The 23,721-nt window shown below is 28.0% G+C and overlaps 3 protein-coding genes across 3 annotated transcripts; 1 reads left to right on the forward strand and 2 right to left on the reverse strand.

The window, feature by feature from the left end:
- The first annotated feature begins 1,808 nt into the window (after positions 1-1,808).
- On the forward strand, positions 1,809-2,978 carry LOC111682995. Its single transcript, XM_023445001.2, has one exon. It carries the CDS (start codon positions 2,207-2,209, stop codon positions 2,891-2,893), a length of 687 nt encoding a protein of 228 aa, XP_023300769.2. The 5' UTR covers positions 1,809-2,206; the 3' UTR covers positions 2,894-2,978.
- A 696-nt stretch (positions 2,979-3,674) lies between these two features.
- On the reverse strand, positions 3,675-10,211 carry LOC111682983 (chromatin assembly factor 1 subunit A). The gene is made up of 4 exons (XM_023444987.2): positions 7,617-10,211; positions 5,615-6,860; positions 5,364-5,539; positions 3,675-5,297 (listed from the first exon to the last, which is right to left on the reverse strand). The coding sequence occupies exons 1-4, from the start codon at positions 8,469-8,471 to the stop codon at positions 3,939-3,941; spliced, it is 3,636 nt and encodes a 1,211-aa protein (XP_023300755.2). The 5' UTR covers positions 8,472-10,211; the 3' UTR covers positions 3,675-3,938.
- Positions 10,212-22,543: 12,332 nt separating this feature from the next.
- On the reverse strand, positions 22,544-23,676 carry LOC111682998 (guanine nucleotide-binding protein subunit beta-1). The gene has a single exon (XM_046945533.1). The coding sequence runs from the start codon at positions 23,631-23,633 to the stop codon at positions 22,611-22,613; it is 1,023 nt and encodes a 340-aa protein (XP_046801489.1). The 5' UTR covers positions 23,634-23,676; the 3' UTR covers positions 22,544-22,610.
- Positions 23,677-23,721: the final 45 nt, after the last annotated feature.

Raw genomic sequence — 23,721 nt, forward strand, 5'->3', positions numbered from 1 at the left:
ATTAATTAAAAAAGCTCTCAAAGGATGATGTCCTTATCAGATATGGGTTTATGTCTTCCTGTTGTCCATGGTATTTGCAAGATTCATATTTTCTTAATTTCTCTGCAACAAAATGAAAATTGTGGAAAGAAGAACAAATTTTAAATTAAAACTTATGTATTAGTTCGAGCAGTTGTAACCGCAGTTGTAAAGAAAATAAACTTACGCTGAAAAGAAAGATACAAAAACTTTCGCGAGTCCTTAAAGTTTTTCTAAAATTCTATTAACTGATTAATCACAAAGTGTACCAAAGGGTTAATTTTCGTTTAAATTCGTTCTAAAGTGTTTAATTATTTTGCCGAAATTAATTTCATTGAAAGTTTTTGCTGGGTTGTTTATTATAATTTTTTTTTAAATTATATTTTATTTAAAATTTTGAACACAAAGATTTTCAGCATTTTAGAAAATTTTTTAAAATTTTGTTAAAAATGCTATTTTTAGAGGAAAATTTTAATTTTACGATTGAAATTGTAAAATTATTGGTGAAATTGTTTTTTATGAAATTTTAATTTTTTTTTGTAAAATTTTTATTTTTTGGTGAAAATATTTATTTTTTTATGAAAATTTTTTTATTTTACAGAAAGTTAATTTTTTGGTGAAATTTCGATTTTTAATGAAAAATTTTTTTTAAAAGATATACAAATTTTTTTAAAGAAATTTTGTTTTTTTTTATAAATTTCTGTGCTTAAAAAAATAAAATTTTAAAGCATGATTTGTTGATATTTAATTTTTTATTTTAAATTTTACTTTCTAACGAAAATTTAATTGAAAATTTAGAACTCAAATATTTTACAAATATTCTAACGAAAATTTAATTTTTTTTTTTTAATTAAAAATTAAAATTTTTAGTTATTTTGTTAAAATTTCTAATTTCTTTTTTTTAGTCAGTTTTTTATTTAATTTTTAAACTTTTTTTAATTTCAAATTAAATTTAAAGTTTAAAGAAAACTTTAAATATTCTCCCAACTTATATGTAAAATACTCGTTCATATTTCATTCATTACTTTAACAACGCGCTCACATTTTTGCTATTTTAAAGATTTATTTTTAAATTTTTTTTAATTTTCAAACATAAATAATTTTATGCATAATGACTGGTTTATTTGTGACAATATAAATGTATTAACTATAAAACAACCACAAAATGGTAAAAGTAAGAAATATATTTTATTTTTAATTATTAATAAAAACAAAAATGACTATTTGTAGATTTGTATAGAACGTACATATTGTCTGTCTATCTTTACATAAACTATATAAATAAACATAAATAAATATATACTTACTTACATAAGATTAATATTTTTGTAAGTACATATTTATTTATTTATGTATATTTATGTATTTATTGTAATTTTTTTAACTCTTTAATCATATAATATATGCCTTATTATTGTTAATTCTAAAGACAAAGAAACAAAATTTATCGATTGTATTATTAACTCTTTTTTTTAGAAATTTTATAAAAAAATATATATTAAAAAAAACTAAAACTGTAATAAAACATATTTCGTGTAAAATTAACACTGAACTAAAAAAAAAAGAAATAAATACTAAATATAGTAGTAATATAGTTATTAAATAATAATAATAATAATAATAATAATAATAATAATAATAATATATAAAATAATAACAACATTAATACATATAATGTTATTCCTCTTGAACTATTTCATTATTATTTTTAATTTAATTTAAAAAAACATTCATTTTATTGGCACGCCTACAAACAAAATAATTAATGTATTAAAATTTTAAAAATTAAAAACAATAATTTGCTCCAACATAAAACATCTAATATAAAAGACAAAAATATTAATGAAACTATGTTTTAAATGTTTATGAAACTAAAAAAAATGGAAAAATGAAAATATAGTTTTATTAAAAATAAATAAATAATGATTTTAAATAACTAAAACAGTTTAGCTAGAGAACGAAACTTTTACACAAAATATACAGGAATACTTTTTCTTCAATAACAAATGCAAACGGAACTATCTATCTAAATTTCGAATCGTTCTATAAAACAATTATATTTTTTAGTTTTGAAGGTGACAAAAACTAAAAGAAAACACTGGACCCCCTAAAAAATTCCAAAATTAAAAAAACTCACAAAAACCTGGTAATCAATTTCAAATTAAAAAAAAAAAAAAAAACATTCAAAATGAAACGTGTTTGGTTTACTTTTAAAATAATTGAATCAATTTTGGGTTTGTGTTGTTTGGGTTATCATGCACGCGGTTTCCTAAACATCACCTACATACAAAGTCACTATACATATGTAGCGGTATTTGGTGGTTTTTCTCTAATGGCCATGTTTGGTTGTTTAAGTATATGCCTTAAAGAGCCCGTCTCAGCATTGCGTGAAGGTTTATTAAATTGTATTGCAGCCATAGCATTTATATTGGTGTCACTGAATAGTATGTATCATGCCGAAAAGGATTTCCATTTAATGTATTTATCTGCCGATGTTGCGGACGATATTGAGGAGGAGCATTTGGAAGAAGTGGAATTGACACAGCCGCCACATCCATTTTTTAAATATTCTAAGGCACAAAGTGTAGCGGCTTTATGTTGTGGTTCTTTATTTCTGTTACATGCAATTTTGGCATTTGATTTGTCATGGAGCGGTGGTGGAGAGTCGTTTGAGGTGAGTGATGATGATGATGAGATTGATGAAGGTAGTATAGCAGAGGAGGGTGATAAAGTTCAACTGCGATTGCCCTATTATGTTTTTGGCAAAAAAGTTCACGAATGGTTAAATCATTATGAATGGTTTAATTCATTAGCTGATGTAACGGTCAACAATAAAAATAATGAACAAGAATTGAAAGAAGTTCATTTTCGATAAATTATATTTTCGTCGTTCCTTTTTCAGAAAATTTTAATAAATTTTTATAAATGATTTTGAAGAAAATACATTAAATAAAATGTCAATTAACATTTTTATAATAAAAACAGTTTAAAAATAAACAATTGTGTGTAAACCACATTAAAATTAAAAAAATGTAACGGTTTTTTCGTTATTACCTAATAAGTTTTCTCATAAACTTGGCAGCACTGTTTACCTGTAGAATTAGCGCCATCTATTGGCTTGATTATTGTAATCTAAAAAAGCAAGAAATCAATGTGGCAACATTTCGCTTATTTTGGTACCAGCTTAAATTGAACGATCTGGTAGCACTTGTACATTGTTTAAAGCTGCCAGCTTGTTTAAAAAATTAGCTAAAATATACTGAGCTGCCAGATTGTTTTTGTTAAGCCGGTGCTAAAATTAGCTAAATGTTGCCACATCGATTTCTAGTTTTATGAAATAAAGTAAATCAAAACAATAGATGGCGCTATTTTTACACTACAACAGTGATGCCAAGTTTCTAAACATTTACTCTAAAAAAAACCAACTTCCTTCTGCGTCACAAAACGTTAATATGAAATAATTTAATAATTTAACCAGTTTTTTTGCATTAAATAAGCTGCATCTTTTTGTTTATTATTTGTGTTAAAAAAACTGTCCCATTAGAAATACATGTTTCGAACGATTATTTAAAATATGAATGTTAGTTAAAAAATTATCCTAAATGGGCTTCAACTATACGGGAAGGGGGTGTAATTTGACGATTTTTCAACTTGTAAACTTTTTAAATTATTTAATACATAACTCTAAGAATTAAAGATAAACTAAAAAAAGGTTTGAATGATGATTACTTACAACACTAACATACATATATGAATATAACATATCTAAGCACCTACCTACTCAGTATATATTTATATTTAAATGAGTGAGAGAGGGGCGAGGGGACTGACGACAACGATGATGACGTATGCTATATATAAACAACAAAACGTAAAAACCTTACGACAAGACAACATTTCTCGTATTAGAAATTTATACATCAGTCCAATATCACTACATCGTCATCCTCCACCTGGGGCGAGATCACAGTTTTTGACCTACTTGTTGATGTTGTTGTTGGCGAAGAGGAGGGTTTTGCGTTATCTTTGCCTTTCTGCTGTAAAAATTGGCTGATCAACTTATTTTTAGCTGGTGTAGGAATTTGTTGACCCCTGGCTACCGACATTAGTAAAGGCACTCGTTTTTTCTCTTTCGATGTGGTGGGTGTGTTTGATTTTGTCTCTGTGCCGCCAGATTTATCAGTAGACGATGACGTATTCGCTGTTGATGCAGGTGAATTCTGTAATTTTGAGGCCTTTTCTTCGGCCGTTAGAACTTTTGTAAATTTTGTTATTTGTGATGTTGCAGCAGTATTCTTGGGTTTTGCACTATCCTCTGCTACAACAGGTGTAGTTGTAGTGCTTTCGTTTTCGTCGGTTTTAACCTCTTTGTCGGACTTTACAAATTTGGGTGGCAACGTATATTCCCAAGAATTTTGTAGTTCCAACGACGGCAAATCCATTTTATTTAAACTGTCTTGTTTAACTACCCAACACAAACGTCTTTTGGCCTTTTTCTTCTTTTTTGCACCGTCAGTGGCAGCATCATCGTTGGCTTGTTCTACCTCCAGCATAGTAGCAGCAGTGGCATCTATTGCTTGCCACTCAGCCATTTCATCGATTTTATCACGTACCACTGATTTTAGAGGTTTGCGTAAATCTCCATTTTTAACAGATTCCTCTGTTTTCTCAATATAGGCGATAAATTCGTTAATTAAAAAGTTTTTCGAATGATTATTACCATGTAACAGCCGTATAAGATCTTTAATCATGCTATCGGATAAACTTATAGGTTTTAATTTTTCCGCATTAGGTTTCTCCACACTTCCATTTGTTGCGCCAGAAGGTGATAAGGAGGGTTCAGCGGATCTGTCTCCTTCTGGTTCTTCAACGAGTGGTGGTTCTGTGAATAGCATGGCTTTCTTTTCCAAAGTATCCCATAATATTCTTGCACATTCCGCCGGTTGATTGCCGTTTATGTCAGCCCATATACATCCTATTAAGCGGGGCTTTATCTTTTCTGTTTTCTTTTTCATTTCTTGGGCGAATTCCTGTTGTAGTATTTGCAATTTAGCCTTTTGTGCCTCTCGCGTATTGTCATCGCCCATACCGAATTCATCTTCGTTTTGTAATTCTTCATCACTCAAGTGACCATGCGGTACAAACCATTCGTTATCTACTTCATAGTCATCATCTTCTGATTCCTTTTCTTTGTCGTCATCACTGCCATCCTCCAGTGATTCACCAGGTTCTTCTTCTTCCCACTCGTCGTCGGAATCAACCTCGTAATCAAAGAATTTCTAAAAATAAAATAAAATTGACATGAATCATCAAATCTTTAAACCTAAAAATTTTTAATTAATTACCTTGTCCTGAGCAAAAGGCTTTCTAGGTTTAACCACAGCTGATTTTTTGCGCCACGTTCCATAGTAGGGAGGTCTACGATTATCATGGAATTTATAGAATTTAACACGCATTTCTTCACGTATATAGGCTGGTGTATCCTCTACAATCTCTTGACCAACTCGTTCCAATTCATCTTCTAAAAATATATAAAACATTATTTAACATTTCTTACACAAAGAGAACATAAAATAGGCAAAGAATTTCTACTTACCCACAAGAATGACATCATCTTTCGATTCTGTTGATGGCCGCCGCCACTTGCCGGGCAATATTTTACCAGAACGTAATTCACTTAAATACAATTGAGTTTTTGGCAGAGGTTTGCGTCTTACAACATCCTCTTCTTCGTCATCATCATCATTTCTACAGCCCAGCAGGCTGTCTAGGCGTTTTTTGGCCTCCGGCGTGAAAATTTTACGTATCACCGGCGCTAGTTTCATATCACCCTTAACTTGAAACGGTCTAAAAGCCAACAGTTTGTTGTCATCTCCTGTATTGCTATCCTCCTCATTTTTAAGCTGTGCTTGATTTGGAGTTTTCGCCACAAAGAATTTTGTAAAAGCTTGTGCCGCTTTTTTCTTTTTTAATTCAGCTTCTTCTTTTTCTTGCTCTTTACGTTTGCGTTCCTCTTCCTTTTTGCGCAATTCTTCTTCTTTTGCTTCGTTCTTTTTACGTTTTTCTTCATTTTTAACCTCCAACTCGGCCAGACGTTTACGTTCTTTTTCATCACGTTCTTTGCGCTTTTGTTCTTCTTTTTCTTCACGCTCTTTGCGACGTTGTTCTTCTTTCTCCTCGCGTTCACGTTTTTTGGCCAATTCTTTTTCTTCTTTCTCCTGTTGTTTTTTCTGTTTCTCTTCCTGCAGTTTGCGTTCTTTCTCTTCACGTGCTTTTCGTCTTTGTTCCATAAGCTTAGCTTGTTTTGGTGTTTGATTTTTCGTAGACGTAGACTTCATGGACTTACCATCCTTAAGCGATTCTAGAGTACTGTTGTGTTTTGTTTTGGAACTCTCACTCATATCAGATGAATTATTAGCGCCCTTGCCATTTAAATGATCCCTTTCGTCGTCGGCCTCATTGTCATTGTCACTTAGAACACTTTCGTCTAACTCTTCTTCTTTATCGTTTTCAGGGTTTTCGACTTTTTCCTCATCTGATGAACTGGAAATTTTTTGTATTTCATCTTTATCCTCATCTTCGGAAGATTCTTCTTGTGATTGTTTTTTAGTTTGTGGAGAAGTTTTATTATTGAGTTCTTGTTTGGTTTCTTTTTCTTTGTGGGTAGTTTTATTGACTGTCCAGTTTTTAATACTTTGCTCGAAAGGCTTTTTGGAACTTTCCTTCTTTGAATTATCTTTTCCACTTAATGCTTTTGTTGTTGCAGTTGTTTTGCCTTTTACTTCTTCCTCTTCTGTCTTCTTCTCTTCGGGTTCAGAGTCTAAGGCAATGGTTTCAACTTCCTTTTAAATAAAATTAAAAAAATATATTTATCAAGAAAATTTCTAGTTTTTTGTACAGTTGCGTACAAAAGCATATGATAATAAAGGACGAATTACAGAATGTTTAGCTTCGATAGTTAGCAAATCAATTGGTTAGTTACCAGAAGCACTTCGACAGCTATTAACTTGCTGCTACATATAAGGGTCATGTATTCGAGGAAAATTAATAAACATACATATATGTATTTCTATGGATCTTACTTATTGTAGGTATAACTATTAGCAAACTAAGATCTGAAGCCTCGATGTTTTGAATATTTTTTACATATGTTAACACCACTAAACCATTTGAGGAAACTCCCAAAGCCAAACAATATTCATACATATATACTAGATAGATATGTGTACAATCTCGCAAAATTATCCAAAAGAAAGTAACCTCGAAATTCTTTAAAAATAGTTTATGTAATTGTTCCAAAACTTTAATTCGATTATCACGATTAATTTGATTTTTCACAAAAATTTGATTTTTTATAAAAAATTGATTTTCAATAAACTTTTAAATATTCATTAAAAAAAAACAATAAAAAAAAAAATTTAGAAAAAATTACAAATTTCGCTAATCCTACAAAATACTAAATACCTTTTATAATATTACTTCCTAGGGTATAATTTTACTTTTGCTACCGCGCCCTTTTCATAAAGCATGCAACATTATTATAAAACACACTAACATATTTAATTAAATTTATAATTTATAAAACAAATAACACTCACCTGTTCCTGTTCATCACTCTTAGATTTGACATTTTTTGTTTTATCACCATCATCCACATCATATTCTGTATTTAATTTTTTACGTTTTTGAGGATTTTGTTCAACAGCAATTTCCTCAATATCATCACTCGATAATTCTTGTGTCGAGTGATTATGAGAACCTTCTGCTGTTGAGTTGTTGAGTGACGACAATTGTTGTAGTTTTGATTTTCTACGTTTCTTTTTGCCAGCACTTAAGGGTAATTTAATTTGTAATTTTGAGGCACTGCCATTTTTGTCCTTTTGAGCGCTAGATGTTTGTGGTGTTCCTGCACCGTTTCGTTTGTCTTTAGCAGTAGCTTTAGGAGTCTTTAAAGCTAAATCTTTTTTGCCCACAGCACTAATAACAGATGTATTATTAACATCTTCATTATTGGTTTCACCTTCAATGTCATCATCGTCATCATCATCCAAAAGTGAGACAACAACCTCCGATGTGGTGTGTTCATTGTTGTTGGTCTTCTTTTTCTTAGTTGCCGCCTTTAAAATTTCAACATTTTCTTTGCTTACATTATCGTCAGCATCAATAACAACAACGGCACCACCAGCAACATCATCATCGGTTTCATCATAAGACAGTTTACGCTTTCTACCATCTGTAGAATGGCTATCTTTATCCTTGTCCCCTGCAGTTGTTAGTGGTGTTGCAGTGGTTTTTGAGCCAACCGGCGATGTGCCAGGGGCAATAACTTTAAATGGTAGCCGTGCTTGTTTTAATTTTTTGGCACTAGTTTTTTCTGCATTGTTGTTTGTGGAAACACTATCATCTTGGACCGTATTTGTTTTCGGTGTACTACCACTTGTAGAATTGCGCATTATTCGCAAATCTTTCTTGCACTTGAGATTTTTTACAATTCAAAGTAAATAACAATAATTAAAATTTAAAATAATAATAAAAACACCAGATTTATTCCACTTTATTTAGCACGAAAAAATAAATAAAGCTACAGCAAATAAAAAAATGTTTCTGAAAAATGACAGAAAAACGCGCGAACTGCTAAACAAAGTCATGGGATGCCAGATCAATAAGATCTAGAAAATGGTTTGCCGGTAGAGCCGGCTTTGGGAAAGTTCAACATTTAGTTTAGTAAAACTATACAAGTTATTTGCCTTAAAGAGAAATAATTAAAAAATGCTTTTCTATATTTAATATAAATATATTTAACGTAATTTTTGATATAAAAATTATCAGTTCCAGTTTATTTTTAATATTTTCATGGAATTTGAAGTTATTTTTGTTAAACAGTGGCATCCTTTATAATTAAATAGAATTGCCGTATAGTTGTTTACTAAAAGTTAGTATTTTGTACGTTTTTAGCACATCTGTGATATTGTTTTAGTAAGACCTTTCTATTGCAACTCTAGTTGAACGCTAACGGCTAAAAGTACCTTTAGACTATGGGATTTTACGTTGATACGTAAGACTTTACGTATAGAACTAGCGATATAATATAGAAAAGGGACTTAAATGTTAATACATGCTATTAACGTTGAATAAATGCTATTAAATTGTAATTAAAGAAATCACTAACTTTTTAACCCTTATGTAATTTCAAATAACAAAGCACCAACATATATTTAGAATAATTTCCGAAATTTAGAATTTTTTCATACTTGGTGTTGAACAAAAATAAGGTTTCTATGCGGAGAATCTGTATTTGTGTGTGAAATTATTTTTGTGAATTATTTTCAAATAACGGAGTATTTAACTTGTTTTTTAACTTAATTCTGCAAATCAGATATATTTTTTTAAAAAAGAAAAAAATTATATAAAAGATCTCATATGGGGGTAAAGGTATTAAAGCCCAAAAGCCCCATTCGAGTAGAACGGTTGTGCTAAGCAAAATAATGGATAGAATTCCTTGGATCAAAAGAAGAGTATGTGCCTAACTTCATTAAATTATCTTGAAAATTTCAATCTCTAGCGTGAGCACAAGGTGGGTGTAGGAACAATCAGCACAAACGCCTAATACCCTCCCCACTATCGTGGTGTAGGATATAAATAATTCCGATCTGGATGGAAATGATGAATGATCTTAATTCGACACTACTAAATTCCCTAATAGAACGAATCAACAGTATCTATTATTGTGGTCAAATCCCAACCAATATTTCACACAAATTTAACTGTTTTCTTTTTTTTTCAAAATATTAAATTTTTCACTAAAAATACGATTTTCAAGAGTTCAAAATTTTCGCCGAAAATTTAATTTTTCATTAACAATAGGTTGCTTGCTTTGCTGTATATTAAAATCGTTACTAGATTTTTTTACTAAAAACCTGATTTTTCACTCAAAATGTGAAAAATCAAATTTTTCTCCAAAAATATTAGTTTAATTTTTAACTAAAATTATTTTATTAAATCCAATTAAATTGTTCGTGAAACCCCCGATATTTTTACTAAAATAACCGTTTAGTTTACAAGTCCACTTAACCATACAGAAATTCATTCCGTATTCCCAACAAACCTATAAAAATATTTATAAAACAAATATTTTACATAATTTGAACATTTTTTTTTAAATGCAAAAACAAAATATTTAAACAAAAGAAATAAAATAAATAATTAAAAAATATTTTACACTAACTAAGCAAATGTATTTTTATTTAAATTTTATTTTTAATTTTTTATAATTACAGATCTTTAAATATGAGTTTTATTTTAGATGTATTTATTATTTTCATTATACTTGTTTTTCACCTTCATTTCATTTTTATCATCATTATCATAATTATTATTATTATTGAATAATTTAATTAATTTTCTTTTTCATTTTTCATAAATTTATTTTGTTTTATATTTTTTGGGCTTTTTTCTTTTATTTCAAAAATTATAAAATAAAAAAATGTATAAATGTGTTGTGTGTTTGTGTTTTTCATTCAAACGGTCATTTTACTGTTATAAATATTTTTTGTATTATTTTTAATTTTTATTATTATTAAATTATATAAAGACGCTTTTGGAAAAAGTATTTATTTATTTTTCTTTAGAATCATGTATATAAACATGTTTATATACATACTTATGTGTATTACTGTGTATGTATCTAAGTAATGTTTTGATGTTGCAAGTTTTACAGCGAAAATGCAGCAGTACGTTTTGTTTAATGTTCGCGTAATGTATGACTGAACATCTTGCCCTTTGTCGACTTTTCACCTATTGTCCCCATAACTGTTTTTGGTATCTAACAGGTGAAATATGAAGTCAAATTGCCAAAATCACTTATTGGTCAAACCTGTTCAGTTCGCACACTATATTAGGTTAGGGTTTTTATTTGATTTGTTTACGAATAAGATGTGACTAAGTGAAAAAAATGGAGTAGCGGATGAGTGAGTAATAAACCGAAAATGTGTAATGTAATGTTTATCGTATTCTTTTAATGCATGACAATAATGAAGTACATACATTTTTATAAAAATTCGAAAGTATAAACGATTTATGATTTTTTGTTTTCTTTAAATTTTTGTTACAAGTTTTTAAGCATTTATTAAAATACATAATAGTGGAGTGTGTTTTATTGTGTGTGTTGTATATATGATTATTTTTTATTATATTATATTTTTTTTGTATTGAGATTGGGTGCGTAATTTTTAGATAAGTTTCCAGCAGAATGGGGTGGGTGGGCGCTATTATTGAATTGATTTTTTTGTGTGCTTTTTTTTTGCAATAAGAATATAAAATGGTACATACATACGTTCTTTATGATAATGAATATGGTTTAATTTATGATAAAATTATATCGGAAATGAGTGTTTCTATAAATAAAACGTTTTAAAATTGTAAATATTGTAAAAGTTTTTAAATTAGAAGGCAATTGTGAGATTATGTGATTTAAAGGGTTAGCCTGTCTAATCTGGTCTGAAAATATATATTAAATATTAAAGGTTCTCTTGTATTCAAGATTTTTGAGCTGTAAGTTTATAACCTCAATAAAAGCTATGACAAGATTATAGACTAAACTATAGACAAGTCTAAGGGAGGTGTGATTAATATGACAAAGTATAGATTATGATTTAGATAATAATCTTGTCTATATATAACTTTGAGTTTAGACTATAAGCCGTAATACACGGTTGTCAGATCTTACAACGTTGTCAGCAAAATCTTCAGAAAATGTCTAACAATCGTCTGAACTTATAATTTTTGTATGCAACGTTGTCAGAAAAAGCATTACTTACAAAATTTGTAAGTTTACAGTGTTATTAGACATTTTTTGCACATTTTACTGCCGACGTTGCAAGATCTAACAACCGTGTATATGTACATAGCATGTTTTAAGATGAATAGCTTTTATAGAGAACTATACTAAGGACTATAGGCTTAGTTACACTCCAGGCTATGGTTAATTGGTTTACGTGATAGTTCACTACGCGCGAACTTTCAATTAGAATCGAAGAGACTCCGTTTTGACCGGACCACTCTACTCGGCAAATGTTGTATTTGTAGCATTAGATCCAGCACGTAGCTGTAAGAAATCTGACAATATCATTCAGCCTAAACTCAGATATCTGACCAAGGTTAGATATGAAGTGATTGCCAAGGACGCGGTTTCTCTTTTCTTCCAGAGGAGATGAAAGACTGTTTCTTCCTTTTCCCTGTCTTTGCAACTGCGACAATGATCATTAAAAGTGAGACCAAGCCGATTTACGTGTCTGCCTATTCATGTCTATGTTATAGACATTTATATTGTATAAATTATAGCTATAACTATAGTTTAAGCTATAGTCAAAATTATAGACTAAACTAAGTCCTAACTAGAGATAAGACAATGGTTGGAACAATGATCTGAACTACAGTCAATTGTCAAGAATATAGTCTATGTTATAGACATTAATTATAGTTATGACTATAGTATAAACTATATTCAAGATTATAGACTAAACTATAGTCTTAACTATAGTTAACTGAATGGTCTGAACAATAACCAAGACTATAAGACTAAATTGTACACAAGATATAATTTTAATCAAGACTTTGAAAACTCCTTAAAACATATAAAAACCATAAAATGACTTTGCATTTTAAAAAAAATTATAAACGTAGATCCACCGTGTAGGCCAGAAAAACAATATGACAACTTGCACTTTTAAAAAGCTAAAAACTTACTGAAAGTAAATTTTGTTTTAAATTTATTAATTTTTAAACGTTTAAATATCAGATAACTTTCGTCACCGCTATGCTAAATCTGCCGGCCACTGCTGTAGTAATTTCACAAGCTACAAGCTACAGTGAAGCTTAAAATTCTTTAAACATTTTTATTAACAAAATTGTAAAAAATCGCTCATCATTGTTATTACTTTTCTAAATGAATAAACATAAAACACACACATAAAATACAAACTTTTTTAAGAAAAATAATAAAAAGAAAAACGTCAAATAAAATTAAATGTATTTAAATAAATTTTAAAAACGTTGTATAGAGTTTAAATATATAATATACTTATACATATAAATAAACTCTGATACAGCGATAAAGTTATGAAATACAACAAACAATTTTAAAAAATATAAATAAAGTGAAATTAAAAAAAAAAACAAATTAACACTAAATAATAGATAAATAATACATTTACATAAGAATGATAATTATTTTTTTTTAATATTTTTAAATAGTATATTTGTTTATCATATAATAATTTAATATATATAAAAAAAATTGTTTAATAATACATAGTTTATAAATTGCAAAAACAAATAAAACTCATATAACAATATTCTAAATGCAAATATAATTTTAAACCAAAAGAAAAAATTATAATAGAGAAAATGTATAATTTTAAAAATATTAGTTTAATATAAGGTGTAAAATGTGCGTGTTAGGACTTAACAATTAATATGGCTTAAAAAGTTTATTTTTAGGATATTCTTTTTGATTTTCTTTAAAATATATATTGTGTGCGATTTTTTGTTTTTATTTTTTTAATAAATTTTTTAATTGTTTAATTATAAAATTAAAAAGATTTTGTGAAGTTTTTTTTTTGGCTGGCTGTTGTTTAAATTGTTTTCCGAAGTTTTATTTTTTCAAAAAGTTTGGGTTAACAGTTTTCCTTTATAGAAAAAGGCAAACATAATATAAATTTATGAAACATTTACAAATCACAGCAAGCCATAAATATAAAAAAAAAATAATTATTAAATAAGCGAATTACTAAAAATGCTGTAACAACTATAAGCGAAGGACCAATTTATAATAGTTAAATATAAGATATTTTTTATTTATTTTAAAAGTTCTTTCGTTTTAATCGTTAGTTTAAACATTATCTGTACAAGATATAAAAAAATTAGATAGGGATTTTATTGATATGAACGCAGCTGTGTGATTAGGTTAATTACTTTAATGATAAATTTGTACGTTCTTTATTCTCTCCCATTCTAATGATTTCATTAATAACTTTAAGACGAATGTTATTCAGATCTCTGCAGTAAAGGTAATTTGATTATTTTCTAAAACCTTTGCCGACAAAAACGGGAAAAATGGAAATTAGTCCTAATACATATATTTTTAAACACTGCACTGAATACGAATCAATACTCTGGACTATTGATTTAGTCTGCACTACAGTTTATAGTTTGGCCTATGGTTTATAGATTGGACTATGTTTGATACTCTGAATTAAAGCCCTCTGTATTAGTATATTATTTATAGTCTGGTCTATAGTTATATTTGTAGTCTTAATTCCGAACTATAGTCTATAAACTGTGACTGGAAAATAAGGTATATCTTCCTAAATACTGCACTAAATGTGAATCAATACTCTGGACTATAGTTAATAGTCTGGACTATAGTTTACAGAATGGACTACGTTTTAAGCTATGAATTTTAGCCTTTAGTAAGTAATTTGGTCTTAACTACTGTAATAAGAGAAGTAGTCTGGACTGTAGTCTTAATTCTGAACTATAGTCTATTAACTGGATCTTATTCTGAAGACTATACAACCCCGACAATAATCTCGATTAGTCTATTACCTACTGTCAGGTCTATAGTCATAATCTGTACTACAATTTATAAACTGGACTATACAGCCTAAATTATTATCTAAACATTCTATAGAATTTACTACAACATCTAGACTGTAGTCTATAATCTGTCTATAAACAAGGCTATTGTCTGCAGATTATATAGCCCGGACTATAATATGGATGGATTACAGTCTTAAGTCTCAATTAAAATCTGGACTACAGTTTATAGTCTGGTCTCTAGTCTATTTTATGGACTGTATTTTGTACTATAGTCCATAGTCAGGAGAATAGTCTATAGTCTGGACTAATGTCTATTGTCTGGATTAAAGTCGGTAGTCTCTACTTTACTGTATAGTCAGGACTCTAGATTATAGTCTATGGTCATTACATATAGTTACGATTTTACCATATTAAGTTTTATAAAAAACTATTAAATTTAGAATAGATAGATCCATCAACACTATAGGTACATTATTTAAAATGCAAAACACAACATATTTCAATTTGTCACACTTTTTGATGTTTAAAAGGGCCTTCACTTTTAGTTGTTGTAGTTGTTGATATTTTAGTTTAAAACGTGAGATTTAATTTCAATTAGTACAATATTTTAATAAAGAAGTTAGATTGATGGTATTTTAGCACACAAATGGAAAAAAAGAAACACAAATAAAAAAGGCACAAGTAAATAAACAAATTATTCAAACATAAATAGTTTTAAATTAACCCATTTTAAACGGTATATAAAAAATTGAAAAACATAAAAAATACAAACCATATTTATTACAAAATATTAAAATTTTTACAAATTTCATTTATAATAAAAACCTTTTTTTAAGAAATTGAAAAAGAACAACAGTTTGTATTAATTTTTTTTTTGTTTAATATAGATTTTATTTTTAAATAAAATTTATTTTATTTGAATAAATAGAATAAAATCCTATAAAATATACAAATAATATTTAAAAAAAACTGCACTATCTCGAAATAAGAATGCGTGTATAGTTCTTTTCTTTTATTATTTGTGACAAAATTGATTTTTGAAAGTTTTAAAAGTTTTTAAATTTTGTTAAATATTGAGCCCCAACATTTAAAATTTTTATTTAGTTTACAAATTATTGAAATTTTTAATAAAATATCAGAAAGTTTTAATTGTTTTGAATTTGAATTTAATTTAATTGTTTTGAATTTGAATTTAACATAAATTTTGCAACAGTTTTTTTGACTACAGATTATAGACTATAATCGGTCATTACTATAGATTTACAAGTCGGTCATTACAGTTAGTACTATAGTCTATAGCCTTTACTATAAACTTATTTTATTAGTCTGGACTGTAGTCTACAGTTTAGATTATAGTATATAGTATGAACATTAACTATAGCCCTTACTGTAATTTATAGCCTTAATTAAAGTCTGCTCTACAATCTATGCACTAGACAATATACTTTGTGCCAAGGCGAATAGACTATATGGTAAAGTCATTTCATTTTGCGGCGAATTCATGAAATTTTTTATATATGTAGTTTGAGAGAGAATTTTTTTATATGTAGTTAGACAGCGTCGGGTTTTGGCTAAATTTCCATGGACAATCTGCTGTTGAAATGACTTTGCCTATGCTATCTACTATAGAGTTAATTACATATATTTTGGCCCGACTGTAAACTGGACTAAAGTATATAGATTGGACTATAGTACTATATACATATGTCTGGTTTGTATATGAACTTATGGTCTTAAAGATTAACTTTAGACTATAGCCCTTACTATAGTTTATAACCTTTATTAAAGTCTGGTCTACAATCTATACTCAAGACAAATGTAAATACTTTGTACCAAGGCGAATAGACTATAAGGTGAAGTCATTTCATTTTGCGGCAAATTCATGAAATTTTTTTATATATGTAGTTTGACAGCTTCAGCTTCTGGCTAAATTTCCATGGACAAAAAACCAATCAGCTGTTAAAATGACTTTACCTATACTTTGTAATATAGAGTTAATTACATATATTTTGGGCCGACTATAAACTGGACTAAAGTATATAGATTGGACTATAGTACTATATACATAAGTCTGGTTTGTATTTGAGCTTATGGTCTATAGAACAGACTCCTTATTATAGTGTATAATATAGAATATAATGGAAATCTTTTTATAATTTAAGTTTGAACTGAAGACGATAGTCAAGACTATAAGTAAAGTTTGGACTACGTTATGGACTAGAATTTTTAATATGTATACTTGGAGTTTCATTAGTTTAAAATTGTTTAAAACCATTAAAATTTTCTGATATTTTTAAAGAAGTTTTTTTAAACAATATTTTACAATTAACAATTAAATTTATTTTGGTTTAAAATGGGTTAATTATAGCGTTATTTTTTTTTTTTTTTGCCCTCTATAATAAATTAAGTAGTAAATACATAGTTTTATATTTTTATTTAGTTTTTTTTTTTGTAATTTTTGTTTTGCTTTTGACTATACTAAAGAGGAAATGGATGTTTTTGTAGCATAAAAAAATATGAGATTTGATTTAAACCCATATTAAAAACAAAAAAATACAAAAAAGTAACAGATTAAAGAAGAAATATGTATGTTTTTGTTTGTAGGTTGTAGGGTATGTATGTTTGTAGGTTTATTTGTAAGTAAGTATGTATATGTTTATGTTATATATTTAATAATGCATTTAACCCATTGTTTTTGTTTGATTTTAATGTAATGTTGTTGTTCTTGTTTGTAGTAAATTATGGGGGACATTTTTTTGTTTGTTTTGGTTTTTTTCACATATTCTGTCTGCTCCTACTCATACTCACTTAATTTTTAATTCATTTTTTTATATATATATTTTTTTTGTGATTTTAATTTATTTTTTTTTTATATATAAATTTAGTTACGTTTAGTTTTGTTTTTCATTTATACTTAATTTTTAATAAGGATTTTTATGCATATATAAAATTTGTTTATATTTTTTTTATTTTTTTAAATTTACTTTTATTTATTTTTTTTTAGAAATTAAAGACCTTAAATACGAAATATTTTCATTTTTTTATATTTTTATAAAGTTGTAGTGTATGATTTTTTCTTTTGTTTTTTATTATTATTATAATTAAATATTATTATATTAATAAATTGTTTTGGTTTTGTTGTTGTTTTTTATATAAGACTTAATAAATTAATTATTCATTGTTATTTGTTGTTGAAGTGGTTTTGTTGTTAGGACTTTTTTTTGTTAAATTTATTTAAATAAACTTGCTGTGGTTTTGTAAATGCTTTATCTTGTTTTTTTATCTCTTTCTTTAATATATTTTTTTTATAATTTTGGTTCTGTGTTAAATATATATAATAATATGTAAGTCTCTATATAAAAAAAAATTAAATAAAAAAATTATATGACGTTTTGCTAAAATGATGATAATTTCAAACTTTATGATTATTTTTGTTGTTGTTTTATTACGGTAGCTAGTGTAATTAAGAAAAAATTAAAAAAAAAACAAAAACAAATTCAATTGAATTTACTTTTTTCAATTCAATTTAATTTGAAGAGTTAACAGTTGTAAATGATTTGTAGTTTAATTTTTCTATTTTAAACACTCAGCAAATAAATTATTTATTTTAGAAAATAACAAATAGTTTTTAAAAATTAAAAAATCAATCAATCAATTTTTTGTTATTATTACAGAAAAAGTTTTAAATGCAAAATTTGTTGAATGTTTTTAAATTCCAAAAAAAGAGTTTTACTTTATTTATGATTTAAAAGACAAAAGTTTTGAAAAAAAATTTTGAAAATGTTTTGTTGCCGATTAGTAAAATATCAATAGTTGTGTTATTTATTTTTTTTTGGATTCGAAAGAAAATACGATTAAAACTGCAACTTGAAAGTTCTTTTTATTTTTTTTTTACTTTTATAATTAGGTATAAAATTGTTTTATTTTCAGGTTGTTTTTTGAAAGGATTTTGAAATTGTTTTAATTTCGAATAACACATTTTTAATAAAACTCCAATATTTTGTTGAAAAGATCAAATGGTGGCCCAAGTAAGTCTTTGCTTACTTATTTGTCCATTACAATAGCTATATGCCAAAACTAGTTTACTGATCAGTGTGACGATGACCATACAAGTTAGTTATATTGCAGCAGACCAAAGTCTCTGTTGAGGATCAACCCTCAAAATCAAGACTGATAGGCTAGCACACTACCATCTAGCTTAGCGGAGCAAACCTAGTCGGTCAACACCATCATAATCTAAACTAATAGTTGCAAGTGAAAGCAAGTTAGATAGAATTGTTGAAATTTTGGATCCAGATCAAACGTCTTCAGAAATTATTTTCAACAAACATACAGACAAATAGACAGACATTGACATCTTAGCGAGACACCCCTAGTAGGTCTTTTTCATCATTGTAATCTAAAGTAATAGTTGCAAGTGAAAGCAAGTCATAAAGAATTGTTGAAATTTGGATTTAGATCAAACGTCTTCAGAAATTACTTTCAACAAACATACAGACAGACATTGACATCTTAGCGGGACACCACTAGTAGGTCTATTTCATTATTGTTGCAAGTAAAAGCATGTCTTAAAGAATTGATGAAATTTTTGATCCAGATCAAACGCCTTCAGAAATTTTTTTCAACAAACATAAGGACAAATAGACAGACATCGGAACGACACCTTATAAGTTTTCTAAATTCAAAAATATTTACCAAAACTATTGAAATCAAAACATTTTCATATAATTTCTTAAACTTTTCCTTTTCAAATCGAATCGTTTGTCAAAGTAAACTGACCGTAAAATCTTTAGAAATTATTCATTATTTACTGAATGTTTCACAAATATGTAACTGATATTATAGTACAGGCTGTGAGTGGTGGGTAGTTGGGTAGGGTGTTGTTGTTGTTTTTCTGGTGGTTCAATATGTAGTAATAATGTCGAATGTTATTGTGTGTGAGAATGTATTTTCATAATGATCGTTAAATTTAAGAGAGATTTTTTAGACAAACTTATTTATGCTTTTTTGTTTTGTTGTTTTTTTCTATTGTTTAATATAATTTGTTTTATAATTAGTTATTATTATATTTATAAATCTTCCTTTTTTATCATAAATTTCCTATAAATTTTGTTTATATACGTTCGTAAGTATATTTTGGTTTGTTTTGTTTTTTGTTTTCTCCTTTGTTTTGTGTTCTTAAAGATGATTTTTGTTTTGTATCTTGCAATGTCAACGAGACGTGTTTTTTTTTAATTTATTTACCACTTTTTCATAAATAATTTAAATTTTTTTACTTGTTGTTTTATGTAATTTATATGTAAGTTAATTGTTTGTTAAAGTTGTATGCTTGAATATGTATGTATGTCAGTATGTATGTATGTAATATATTGTGTATTTAGATCTGTACGTATGTATGTATGTTTATGTTTTCCTTTTTTTTAACTCAATATGTGCGTGTAAATTGCGCGTGTTATTTTATTTGTTGGTAAATTATTTTTTTTTTTAATATATTAAATTTTTTATTTAAATATATAGTTGTTGTTATTATGTTGTTGTTGTGTTTATATATATATGTGTGTTTGTATGTGTTTGTTGAAAGCTTAGCTTGAGGACACAATTCTTATGCGTTCATCTCTTGTTTTATGTTATTAATTAGAAAAAGGACGCTTGTTTGTTTTAAGCTATTTTTTTTTTAATAATTTATTGGGATTTTTTTTGTTTGTTTCAAACGTACAATAAAGTAGTTTTCTCATATTTATTTATTTTTTTTTTTTTTGGTTTAAGCAAAGAAAAAGCATAGTAAGAAAAAAGATTTTTTTTGAGATTTTTGTTAATAAGTTTTTCTTTTGTTGTTTTTTTTTTTTTTTTTTGTAAATTTTAACCACCAGCCTAGACGACAAGCACTAGTAAATCCTTAATTTTTTGAAATATTAAACCTTAGTTTTCGTCTTCTATATTGATCTTTAAACACTTTGTTCCATTAAAAACTTCTTAACGATGTAAAATTTTAAAATTTGCTAGTTTTTAACTTCTATATAGAAGTTTAAGCACTTTGATCTATTATCAATATTCTTATCAATGTAAAATTAAAAACCTAAAAACCTTAATGTTTCTTCTACTACAAGTTCCAAAATCTTTTTTCAGGAAATTTCTTTAAAAAAAGTAATCTTCTGCAATAATAATTTTATTTTACATACTTAGTTTTCTTGAAGCATATTTTATATTCTAAAAAAGTAACATTTTTTATAAATTTGTGCGTAAAAGAACTTTTATGCTAAAAAAAATATTGTCGTTTTTGTGCATTAAGCTTTCGAATCGAAATTTGACACTTGAAATAAGTGGTAACTTCCAAAGTTTGATTAGAACATTGTGCAAAGCAATTCCTAAGTATTTAGAGATGAATTTAAAAATATGCAAACTTGTATTTGTATTCCAAATACGTTTTCTTTTTAAAAAAGTTATTGCAGATTTTGTTAAAATAAAAACTTTACTTTGTTCGACTTTCAACTAAACTTATCGAAAAGTGAAGAATATACAATAAAAGTTTTCTTTAAATTTCAATGATGTAGGAATAACTCACATATGTTAAGCACTAATAAATTAAAAGCGAAATATTTAAAGAAAACTTTAGAATTTTAAGTCCTTAAGATTTTAAATCCAAAAATTTCGTTAGGAGAAAATGGTACTATTTGCAAAGAAACCTTAGACAAAAGTATTTAGTGTACCTGGAATCCGCAACAAGAAGTTTGCCAGCCGTATATCGTTGTTCCATCCACTGCATGACATAAGTATTTGCCTAATCTCCATTAAGTCTCATCTGAGGATTGTTAGCTTCTATTAAAGAGACCACTTTATGGACATTACATATATTATACGCAAGAGTTTCAGCTTCTTGTCTCAAACTATCTAACTTATACATGATTGTATTCCTTACAAAAATCCTTTAATGAAATTGTAAAATTATAAACTTCTTTTGCTAACAATCTACAGGATTGTCAAACAGCTGGTAGGGAACTAAAGACACTTTAAACATTTCCCCTTACTTTAACTTCTCCACCACAGGACACTCCTCCAAAATACCACAAACTAGCAAACTACAAAATTTGTTTTTTTTTTTTTGTTTTTTTTTATTTTTAAATAGTAGTGTTTAAATATGTAAATATATGTATGTAGTAGTTAGGAAATACTGTGTGTGTATGTTGTTGTTGTGGCTGGTGGTCCATAAAAACAAACAAAAGAAAAAAAACTTATAATGTAATTTCATCTTATTACATTTTTTTTGTTTAAATTTTCAAGCTTACACATTAAGTGAGAAAAAAATAAATGTTAAAAAAAAACTAAAAAAAAAAAATAAAAAACAGTAAACAATCATCTAATTTTTTTTGATTTTTTTATAATAAAACAAGATATTGAGTATTTCTTAATAAGTTATAAGTTTACAGTTTGTTTTTTTATATATTTTAATAAGATTTGTGCAAAAATTGTACGTAAAAATTTTCATTATAAAAAATTAGGAAAAAAATTATTTTCTTATTTTTTTATATAAATTTTCTTTTTTTGATTTTTTAAGAAAAAGAAGTAAAGTTGTTTTTGTTGTTGTTGTTGTTTTAAGCTTATTAGATTTGTTTGGTTACAAGAAATACTCAAAACTTAAAGACTAGTGTTGTTTATATTAAAAAATAAAAAATAAGAATCTATGTTTTATATATATAGAAATACAAATACATATATATAATATAATATATTGTTGTTGTTGTTTGTTTGGTTGGTTGCATGTCCCTTTTGACAGAAAAAAATCCTCAAACCTGACTTTTTTTGTTGCTGTTTGTTGTTGTAGTTGTGTTGTAGAGTGACCACGGCATTTATTTATTTGTTTGTTTAAACTATAATGTAGTATAGTAGTAAATAGTTTTCTTTTTCATTTTGTTGTAGGCTTTTGTTTTTGTTGTTGTTGTTATGTGTATGTGTGGTTGTTGTTGTTGCTGTATTATACTTAAATTTTAAGTTGGTATTTAGTTCCATACACGCAAGAACGAATCCCATGAACCCGTTGCTACTGCCATACCATTTTCGGTGACACCCAGACAAGAAACGCGATTATCATGACCTGCGAGTATGCCCGAACGTTCGGCCTTCATTGTGTCCCAAACATTGCAGTTGAAGTCATCGTAACCAGCTAACAGCAAACGACCACTCTTTGAAAATGCCACCGATGTAATGCCGCAGATGATATTGTCGTGCGAGTACATGGCGAGCTCTTGATCGGCGCGAATGTCGAATAGACGACAAGTAGCATCGTCAGAGCCTGTGGCGAACGCCTGACCGTTGGGGAAGAATGTCACGGCGTTGATGTCGGACTCGTGACCGGGGAAGGTCTGTTTGCAGACACCTTCTCGTATGTCCCACAGTTTTGCGGATGCATCGCAGGCGCCCGACACGAATGTGTGGCAGCCGGGCGCCAGCGATAGAGCCATTACATCGCCGGTATGTCCCAGAAATGATGTTACCTGTTGGCCGGTTTCAATGTCCCACAAGCCGCATGTCATGTCGCCGGAACTGGTGACGATTTGATTGTCGTCCAGAAAACGGCAGCATGACAAATAGCCACCATGACCGGGCAGTTCACGAGAGACTCGTACATTGCCCTCGCGCGTTTTCAGGTTGTAAATTGAACACATGTTGTCAAGACCGCCGCAGGCGACATAACTGCCGGAAGGCGCATACGCGCACGTCATAACCCACGACGAACGCAGTGGTATGGCATGGACCTTGTTGGTGGTGTGCGAATCCCAAACGATTAGTTTGCCATCCTGAGAAGCTGATACTAAATTCCGTGAATCGTTGCCCCAATGCATGGCGTAGATTTTCGCCAAATGGCCTCTAAGTGTACGTCTCGTGCGCATTTGTATACGACCGATGGGTTCCAATGACGAGGCCGCCTGAACCAGACTTGTGTCGCAGGCCGCTTTACGGGCATCACGTATGGCATTCTTAAGGGTTTCGGCTTCTTGTCTCAAACTATCCAACTCATTCATGTTTGTGTCGATTTTTTACAAATAGTTTTTGGGGGTTTTATATTATTGAATTATTATTATTTTTTTTAATTATTTTTCTGTATAAAAA

This window comes from Lucilia cuprina, chromosome 3, assembly GCF_022045245.1.
Source record: "Lucilia cuprina isolate Lc7/37 chromosome 3, ASM2204524v1, whole genome shotgun sequence".
NCBI classification, from domain to species: Eukaryota; Metazoa; Arthropoda; class Insecta; order Diptera; family Calliphoridae; genus Lucilia; species Lucilia cuprina.